General features: G+C 42.0%; 1 protein-coding gene across 1 annotated transcript; it reads right to left on the bottom strand.

Moving 5' to 3' along the window:
* Positions 1-1,990: 1,990 nt before the first annotated feature.
* On the bottom strand, positions 1,991-5,488 carry cfap96 (cilia and flagella associated protein 96; the record flags this gene model as incomplete). Its single annotated transcript, XM_080746624.1, has 7 exons — positions 1,991-2,045; positions 2,413-2,594; positions 2,925-3,116; positions 3,281-3,356; positions 4,168-4,305; positions 4,891-5,110; positions 5,392-5,488. 7 exons carry the CDS (start codon positions 5,486-5,488, stop codon positions 1,991-1,993), a joined length of 960 nt encoding a protein of 319 aa, XP_080602750.1.
* Positions 5,489-10,060: the final 4,572 nt, after the last annotated feature.

Genomic DNA, 10,060 nt, shown 5'->3' with positions numbered 1-10,060 from the left:
GACACACACATTGGTGTGGGCTCCACAATAATTGGCAAAAAAACACTAAGATTTTACATTTTGATAATATAACGTTAATATGAAAAAGAAAAAGAAATAATGTAAAATATATATAAATGTCATGGTATTTTTTTTAAACCTTGAAAAATCTTTTCCATTATTTTTTCATTGTGATACCACATCATGTTCATTGATCAAAGTTGGAAATCGATCAATCAATCGATCATTAAAATAATACATGCTCTGAAACTTTAAATTGACTTGAGTAAAAGTACACAGAAAAGGTTGATAACCACTGATTTAGGAAACAGCTGTTTTTGCCACCACAACTTCAGGTAAAAGCTTTAGTTACACATAAGCTATGTGTGCGTGTTCTTTTTGTAGATTTTTATTGGATTCAAGGCTAAAGCTTTTTACGTTTTTTCTTTTTTAATTTTGCCATCATTGGATTGATTAAGAAAAAGGCAAACAAGAAAAGTCCTAGAGGAAATAAGGAGTGGATCTAACAAATGTTTACAGTGGTGTTTTGTCTCACGACACGACAGTCCTCTCCTCTAAAGCCTTTGTCTGTATTATTTATTTATTTATTTTTACTCTAAGACAAGCGTTTAATACAGTAGCTCTGTATGCTGATAGTACTCATTGTGCTAGTATAGTATTGCTATAATCTCTCCAGCTCTTTAGTAAAGATAATGTTATTTTTCAGGTCAGCTTGCCAACTGTATCCAACCAGGAGAGAGAGCGCATACAGGATAAACAAGTGAAATTGGAAGTGAGGACACAAAGAAATGAGCTGAAATGGAACTGGAACACGGGAACACAAGTTGAAGCTGATTTATATGGTCTCTCTCCTCCTTATTGGATGACATTTGCAACCTACCGTAAAATGTATTTTCAGTTTTTTCAAAGCTGAACATACACACAATGACTACTATCTGAATATAGAGCTTTAACATTTTTGCACAAAACATTTTTTGTTTTAAACAAATATATATCACTTACAGTACACCACCTTTAATCGTTTTATTTGAAAACTTGTTTTGGCTCTTGAGAAGCATGTAGCATGAAAATGTATGAATACAGGTATGTCTATATTTTTGTATTTGAAAAAAAGGAAAACTAACAAAATTATTTGATACTTTTTATTTATAGAGCACATTTTAGAACGATTGTCAAAGGAAAACACTTCCATCACACGTTGACACCATAAATACAGTAAGAAAATAAAAGACAAAACTAGAGTGTAAAATAATGCAATACTAAAAAAATAAATAAGATGATATAATGATTGATATTTTTTATATCTGCCTTTATGTGTTATGTCCAATATTTATGCACATACTACTGTGGAAGAGGCACTGTGAAGTTGAAAATACATCTCTTTATTGTCTGAATAAATATATATTTGAAATGCTAATGCTGTATGTGATCTGTGCTCTGTGCCTCATCCATCCATCCATCCATCCATCCATCCAGAGGCGTCAATTGGGTATGGCAAGCTATGGCAGCTGCCATACATTGGCTATAAGTGAAAATAATAAAATGTACTGTAATTGTGCCTGTTGCTAAGGTATGGCAACATGACTGACCAGTCATGTTGCCATACCTTAGCTTTTTCTGAACTGACGCCACTGCATCCATCCATCCATCCATACTAACATCCATACATTGAGGTCAAAAGACCTGTCCGAAATACCATACCATTTAGTTTTGCCAAATTTACTTTTTAGTTTGTCCGATTAGCTACTAATAGTAAGCAATGTGAGATTCATAGTAAATTCAGGCAATTTTATAGTGTGAAAGAGTGGACAATAAGGTGCTTGTAAATATCCCACAATGCAATGCGGTAGCTGCCCGTCGTTTTTTTCCGGACGTCCAGCCTCCAGGTGTTACAGGTCGCTCCAATGAACTGCAGCGGCGGATGAGGTATCTAGCAACGGTAACGGAGTAACAGCGATGCATCCTGGGTAATGTAGTCAGCCCGTGGGGGTCAGTAGGTCATGATAGCCGGAATGGTGGAAGTGTAGTTTGCCGAGTGTACCGTCCTAAAACGACATAAACGATTAAGCACTTTTTTAGCAATGATTACTATCAGAATATCGTCGTTGTCGGGTGGAAACCTTGTATGTCCAAAACCGTTTGTTTTGTATTTATCATTTTAAAAATGATTTAAACTAGTGAAAACAGCCGATCTACAAGCACACAACGCCTCGCACCGCGAGGCGTTGTGTGCTTGTAGACCTGCTGTTTTCGCTACTTTTGTGCAACGGCCTTGTACGATGAAGCAGGGCTTTGCTTTGCGAAAAAATGTACACATTTGAAACTTGGAGATACAAGGTTTCTACCCGACAGTGACGATATATATCTAATAATCTGTCTTTGAAGGGATAAAGAGAGATGCGAGTGTGAAACCTGTTAACGTTGAGGCTGATGATGCTCTGGACCGGTGTGCTCTTGGGCCCGGGGGCCGGGCGGAAGACGCGCACCTCGTCTCGATTGGCGGGCTTGGCGGAGGGCCGGGGGCGCTTGGCCATGTACGGGTCAGCCGAGTGAGACGGGAAGACCCCAAACGTCCCCGCCTTCATCCCACCCATCTGAAATATATACACACACACAACACACATACACACACACATACACAGGCAGGTACACACACTCACATAGCTGGTATTATCTTCTCAGAATATACAGTACAAGCTCAAATCGCATCTATGGTGGCACTTGTTGTCAGCAGGGAGTGTTGGGCGGGAGGAGTATCACGAAGGCTCTCATGTGAGTCAACTCAGTACGATACAACAGCAGCAGTGATAACGCACAGAAATGTGTGGGGAGACAGACAGACAGACAGACAGACAGACAGACAGACAGACAGATAGACAGACAGACAGACAGACAGACAGACAGACAGACAGACAGACAGATACCCGTTTACTGGGGGAGGTGGGTTTGAAGGGAACAGGGAAGTGTTTCTCTCCGGCTGATGCGCGGGACTTCTGCGCCGATGGTGGAAGGTGCCTGTCACTGAGGTACGGGTTGCCATGGAAATAGTCCTTGGGGTGGAGGTGGAGCTTGAAGGGACCCCCTGTTAGCTTGGAGCGATGGGTCGCCACCTCCCTCTATACCGCACGCACACATGACATGCGCATGCACACATACACACAAGTCTTAGTTTTAGTCATCATAGCATAGTTTTTACATAGTTTTGATGCAGTTTTCATCAGTGAAAAAAGGTACGTCGACGAAGTCGCCAGCGGGACTATACAGCACTGGGGTTTGGTACCTTGAGCTGGTCCATGGCTCTGTGGTACGGGTCCGAGGCGTACAGCTCCATCTTGGACAGTGTCACGTTGGGGTAGCTGCATGCAAACAACATGGTGTAACACAGTTAACAAAATATATCACTACTGTAGGGGAGAAACCTGCAAATGTTTGGAGCAGTGGTTTTCAACCCTTTTTATCTCTTAAATTAATATCCCACGATTTTGTAACCCACTTTCTTTTTTTTATATATATTTGTTTTTGGGGGCTTTTATGTCTTTATTAGATAGGACAGTAGACTGACAGGAAATGGGGGGAGAGATGGGGAGTGACACGCGGCAATCGGGGATCGAACCAGGGATCGAACCGGTGATGGCTTCTCTGCAGTAGCCATGTGCTTGGTGAAGCACATGGCTACTCAGAAATCAGCTGATCAAGAAACAGGAAGTCCCAGGGGAAATTGACATTCCATACCACAGATATAAAAAGCTAGATAACTCATCCGCCACTGTTGTTTATTGGCACGACTGGTAAAACAGGACTGGTGGAAGTGTGTAACTGTGGAACTGTAGAAGGCACTCTGCCCCCTGCAGTGGGAAAGAGGGAGTCCCGCATCTGATTGGCCTACCGAGCATGAATACCGGAAGCTTGCCAGTCCTCTTTTACTAACACCCCAGAGCCGGAGGAGGCGTCTACCTTTCTATGTCTATGTTCCATACATTCCAATGTGATGAGGTTCATCCAGCTTCCAGAAAAATAAAGTAAAATACTGAAATACTCTGGCATGAATTATTTACCAAATCAATAATACCTGGCAGTCAATGTGTGTTAATTGTAATTCGCTCGGGACAAGAGTATAGTCTGCCTAAATTGTAAAGTTGGCATCAGCGTGCCCGTGCCATAATAGACCTGCCGCCACTGCCCTTCTTGGGGGGGTTGGTGATGATGTTGCGTCCAGGAGAGGGCCGGGGTTTCCCAGGGGCCTTCAGGGGACTCATGGCCTCCACCGGCCCGGACAGAGTCCCGTAGAAACTCCCTAAACCACTCCTGGAGAGGGAAAACACAAGAGAGACAGAGAGAACAAGACAGGGGGGAGGACAGAGACAATAAGACAGAGAACAAGACAGAGACAATAAGACAGAGAACAAGACAGAGACAATAAGACAGAGAACAAGACAGAGACAATAAGACAGAGAACAAGACAGAGACAATAAGACAGAGGGAACAAGACAGAGAGAACACAGCAGTGTTGATTTCGACAGCAAAATGTTATCTACTTTTGGTCACATTTTGTGATTTTACTTTTATTTTGAGTCTAGTTTTAGTCGACAAAATTTCACAATATTTTAGTCGACAAAAATGTATGTGTTGAAGCTAATGCCTGATTTTACACTTGGTTGCATGCTGAAAATAGCCCATCTAGGCCTGCCAACATACATTTTAGTCGACAAAAACAACTGTAGATTTAGTCTATCATATGATATTTAGTCGACTAAAACTAGACTAAAACTAAAACATTTCTGACGACTAACATATGACTAAAACTAAAATGACATTTAATTCAAAAGACAGTGACTAAAACTAAATCAAAATTTGTCATCAAAATCAACACTTCTCGGGTGGTATACTCACGGTCTCTTGGTTCCGCTGCAGGGCAGGAAGGCCTTGCTAAGGATCTTCTTGCCCTGTTCGAGGCGCTCTAGGCGCTCTCGTCTCATGGGATCCGTCATCGCCTCGCGCTCGAAGATCCTGCGGTACTCCGGGTCAAAGTAGCCGCCCTGCAGCGCGCAGCCCCGTCTGGCCACGCCCACCTGCATCTGACGGTCGTGATAGGCCGCCTCGTTGAACGGACCTGTATGGCGGGGGAGTATAAGACAGTGTGGAAAGTCGGTTTTAGTTTGTTGGACATTTTTTTCTGCCTATAGGCTGAGAAGAATCTGAGTACTCCCTATCCCACAGCCCCCCCCCCCCCCCCCAACAAAATGTAGGAAACCAAAAAAATAAGGGACCCATAAAAATGTGTCCGCGACCCACAAACAGGTCCCAACCCAGTGTTTGGGACCCAGTGCTTTAGCGGACTCCCAGACAGTGATGAGACGCATTTGTCCCCGATGGACAGACAGTGCAACTTACGATAGGCTGCTGAGACGTACTTGTCCCCGATGGACACGTATCCCATCTCCTTGAACACCCCCAGGCGCTCCATGTCACTCTTGCCCTCTCCTGGCATCTTAACGCAGGACGTCCCAAAGCTTGTCAGAGAAATCTGCTGTCTCCCTGGGACCCAAAACCTACGAAAACACATTATGAATTGAAACCACTTGAGAACGTTTATTTTATTATATATACTGTATATTTTTTTCAGCTGTTTTCACTAATTTGACATTCAGCTGTTTTAGAGTGAGGATTAAACCTGAGGCAAAGATGTGGCAATAGCTTTTAAGGGGTGCTGATGTGAAATTTAGGAGTGCTTGAGTTTGATTGAATACTTTATTAACAGTTTGCAAAAAGTACAGAGGTACAGTTATACAATAATGCTAAAAGGATAACATAAAAACCTGTGAGGGCTTGTTTCCATTGTGGTCCAGACATACAATAGTAAGATGCCTCAGGGCAACAAGCGACCATAAAGGGCGAGGTCACGCCATGTCTTGGCCATCTGGCCAGTGATGTATACCCATAGACCTATATGGAGACCCCTGGTACCAATATATGGAGATCCATGTACTGTATATGGAGATATGCTGTGAGAGCCCAAACATGCTTACTCAGTTATTCGTTATGTGACGTCTATGACATCATACATACAATCCCTTTTATGCCCATACATGGAGATCCCTGTCACACAGATATGGGCTGTCTTGGCCATCTGTCTTGGCCATATATGGATTCTGTTAGTGTGGTATGTATGTGGCTGATGTGGCCTCCATATATAAGGGCATTCCCATATGAAGTCCTGTTAGATATGGGCTTAATATTGATGACATCAGGGAGCTCCATATATGGGCTTAAAAGGGTTTCTGTTAGTGTGGTTCCCCTGACATCACAGTGATGTCAGAGCAGCAAACTCATTGACCATAAAAAGTGGGATTGTCCAGACAGACGGAGACATGATGTGCCGTTTCACATACTAAAATAGGAAATCATCAATAGGCTACTAAGTATATTTACAGAAAAACAGTGGGGCTGAGCACCCCTCTCTCTCACACATGAACGCACGCGCACGCACGCACGCGCACACACACACACACACACACACACACACACACACACAAGACAGCAGCAGCAGCAGTGGGCGACAGAGTGGTGAAGACAGTTCATGACTGAAGGTCACTGGATCACGTCTCTGCATGTAATTCAATCCATTCACCCTTAAATTAGCCTCCCTAAAAACGTTAGCTCAAATTAAGAGTCATTCAGAGGAAAAGGGCCTTGTGTAGCAGAGTTAATTTTGCCGAATAAGATTAACACTAAAAGACTACAAGATTTTGATATTTTGTCGATAAGACTAGACTAAAATAATTTCAGAAGACCAAGACTAAGACTAAGACTATTATTTGTGTTATTCAAAAGACTAAGACTAAATCTAAGTCTAAGACTAATGGCTGTAAAAATTAACACTGGTGTGTAACTGCAATGAAATTAAAGCCAAATACATCTTTTATGTATGGTTTATTTTGACCAAGTAGCAGCCAGGTAGTAGAAGAATTATGTGGTTATATTTAGCCTAAAAAACTTATCCTAAAAGACGAAGACTAAAAGTCTAAGACTAATCCCAAAAGACTAAAGACTAAGATGTTTTGATATTTAGTCGACTAAGACTAGACTAGACAAAAACAATTTCAGAAGACTAAGACAGGACTAAGACTAAATGGTGTGTTATTCAAAAGACTAAGACTAAGACTAAATCAAAAATTGCTGAAAAAATTAACACTGCTACTGTATGTAGCCACTGTAGCAGAGTGACTCACTGCTATTGGCCTCAAACGTCTGGTATATCCCCTGGTCCACAGGGATGTCCTTTTGGTCTAGTGGTCTAAGATGTTAGACTTCCACATGGGAGACCCCGTTTAGAATCCCGGGAGTTACACCGCTTTACCACTTTTTTTTTTACATCAGCCACACATATAAACATTGACAAAAATGTCTCTCTTTTGGTAGTGTACCTGTATATTATGATGGGCAGCTCCTGATGCTTCCACTCTGGACTTGATAATAGAATGTCATGTATAGCTCTGTGCTAAGGCAGACGTTTGCATGTCTGTGTGTTTGTGTACAGCGGTAACCTAGGAGACAGAGATAGAGGAAGTAGAGAGGTGACTGGATGGAAGCAACCAGTCACATACAAGCTGCAGCAGGTATACACGCACATGTATACATTACATAATAAATAAATTACTTACTTAGTCTCTCTGGTTCATTGGTAGATTACCTCCAGCAGGTAAGGTAATGGGATTTAATTTGCCAGGGAGCATGAAAGAGGTAGCAGATTTCATGGCACCCTGCCAATGTAATAAACCCTATATATGTACAGTGAAAATAGCAGATCCAAAAGTTCACAACATGCAGATCAGATTTTTTTTTCTTTTCAGAATTGTTTGTGAATGATCATACTTTTTTTTGGTTCAATGCTCAATACCTATGACATGCCCGCAATATGGATGTTATGGTTCAGGTAGTGAACTGCAATGGAAATTGCGGCCTAGTGGTAGAGGGGCTAGGGTTTACTTTATTAACAGCTTGCCAAAATTACAGAGATGCAGCCATACAATACAGCCATACAATAATGTTAATGTTAAAAGCCCCGTTTTCCCCCCCCACTGTGGTCCTGTGTATTCAACTCTTCAAGACATTATATTATAAAGACATACAATACTATACAATAAATCATCAATAGAGCAGAGCAGTAAAAGTACAGAATGGGGGGGTCCCTCTGGTGGTTGTGCCCATGGGCTTTTCTCAGTCTTATGAAGTAGTTAGACAGGTACATGAGTACTGGTCCCTTGAGTAGGCTATCTAGAAAACCAGGCCCATTTCAAGTTGTGTACGTGTGTTGGTGCGTGCGTTTGTGTGTGCGTGCGTGCGTGCGTGCGTGCGTGCGTGCGTGCGTGTGTGTGTCTGCGTGCATCATGCGTGTGTGTGTGTGTGGTACATGGTCCAATGAAGTTGCCTTAGACCACTAGATATTTATAAAACCCATAGACTCAACCACCTTCACTTTCAAAATCGGAAACAAGACGCTAAAATAGCAGATCTACAAGCTCACAGCGCATTGCGGTGCGACGCGTTGTGAGCTTGTAGATCACGTACGGTATCATATCAATCTCTTAGCTTCTCTGGCTGTTGTTGTTGTTGTATGATGATGGAGCAGGGCATTCGTTTAGTCCAAAGCTGAATTATGGAGATACTGGTACAAGGTTTCTTCCTGGACAAGCCTTAAGACAGCTGCATGGTGTGACGTGGGCTTGGTTTGTGGCCCCAGTTCTACAAGCAGGTCATGGGAGATGAATTGATTATTCTTCCCATTAAGTTTGATTACGACTGAGAGAAAGTGCATTCGCGCCGATGAGTCATATTAACTTCAATCATCTATTCCTGGCACCCCTCTGCATGTCATTTATCCTCCGCTGATGTCTGATGACACACCATCTGGACTTTTAACACCCCCTTTTAACCCATAGCAGTTCACAAAGTGGATTCCAGGGACTCTGTGGGTTCCTTTAGGGAGGTCTAAATTGACCCATACAAGTCTGTAAATGGAACCAAATGAACCCTAACGGGTTAATTTGGTTCCATGTGTACACTGTCAGAGTTAAGGGGAGACTTTGACCTTTGAAAGTTTGAGAAACACTGCCCCATAGCATGCCTGTTCTGGGTGGAACATTAGCCCAAAGATAATTGCAGATCTACAATGCTGATAAATGGGAACTCTCCTCCTGATACAATTAAAACAAAGTCTTGCTCCTAGTTGTTATTAATTAAACAAAAGTGCTTGCTTAACATCCGGTATGTGTAGCTAAAAAATGACACTTTAGTATGACAATTTTGTTAATATTATGCAAAATAATAGTTCAAAAGCTGTGTTCACGTTAGCTCACTCACTGTAAATGTCAATGAATAGACTCCAAACATGCTTCCGCCTCCTAAAAAGGTATCCATCTACGTCACGCAGAAACGGGAAGTACAGGTCTGTTCCGCCCTCTTGCTATCCCCCTCTTGGATATCACCTTTCGGCTTTCTATATCACAGTCTGACACAGAACGGATCTTCAACCCACGATGCAATTTCCTTGTTCTCATTCGTCGTTGAACTGTCAATCTGGCAAATTAATGATTGTCATTCGCTGTGGGTGATGTGGGCATCTAAAAGTGACCAACCACTGGTCTCAGATACTGAGGTTGCCTACCACCACCTAATACATTGTCTTGTCTCCTCATTTTCTCATTGATTATTGATTGATCTGAATTCCACCACAGAGTCATACACACAGTTATCAACACTGGTACCAGGGCCAAGGTGATGCAACCTTAAAATCAGTCATTATATGATGCCATCAAGGCCTGTAGACAAAATCAACTTTGGTTAAGTCGACTAAAATCTTCTGGTATTTAGTCGACTAAAACTAAACTAAAACTAAAACTTTTCAGATGACAAAAATGAAAAGAAAAAGGAAAAAAAAAAATCAAAAGACTATAACTAAAACTAAATATGCTGTCAAAATTAACACTGGATGGATGTGACTATAAATATAACCACTCACCCTCTCACTGTCAGTGACATATATACTATTACTGTAGAAGGC

The sequence above is a fragment of the Nannobrachium achirus genome (assembly GCF_963921795.1).
Source record: "Nannobrachium achirus genome assembly, chromosome: 17".
Taxonomy (NCBI): domain Eukaryota; kingdom Metazoa; phylum Chordata; class Actinopteri; order Myctophiformes; family Myctophidae; genus Nannobrachium; species Nannobrachium achirus.
Note: the sequence above shows the minus strand (reverse complement) of the source record. Positions and strands in the feature narration are given on the sequence as shown.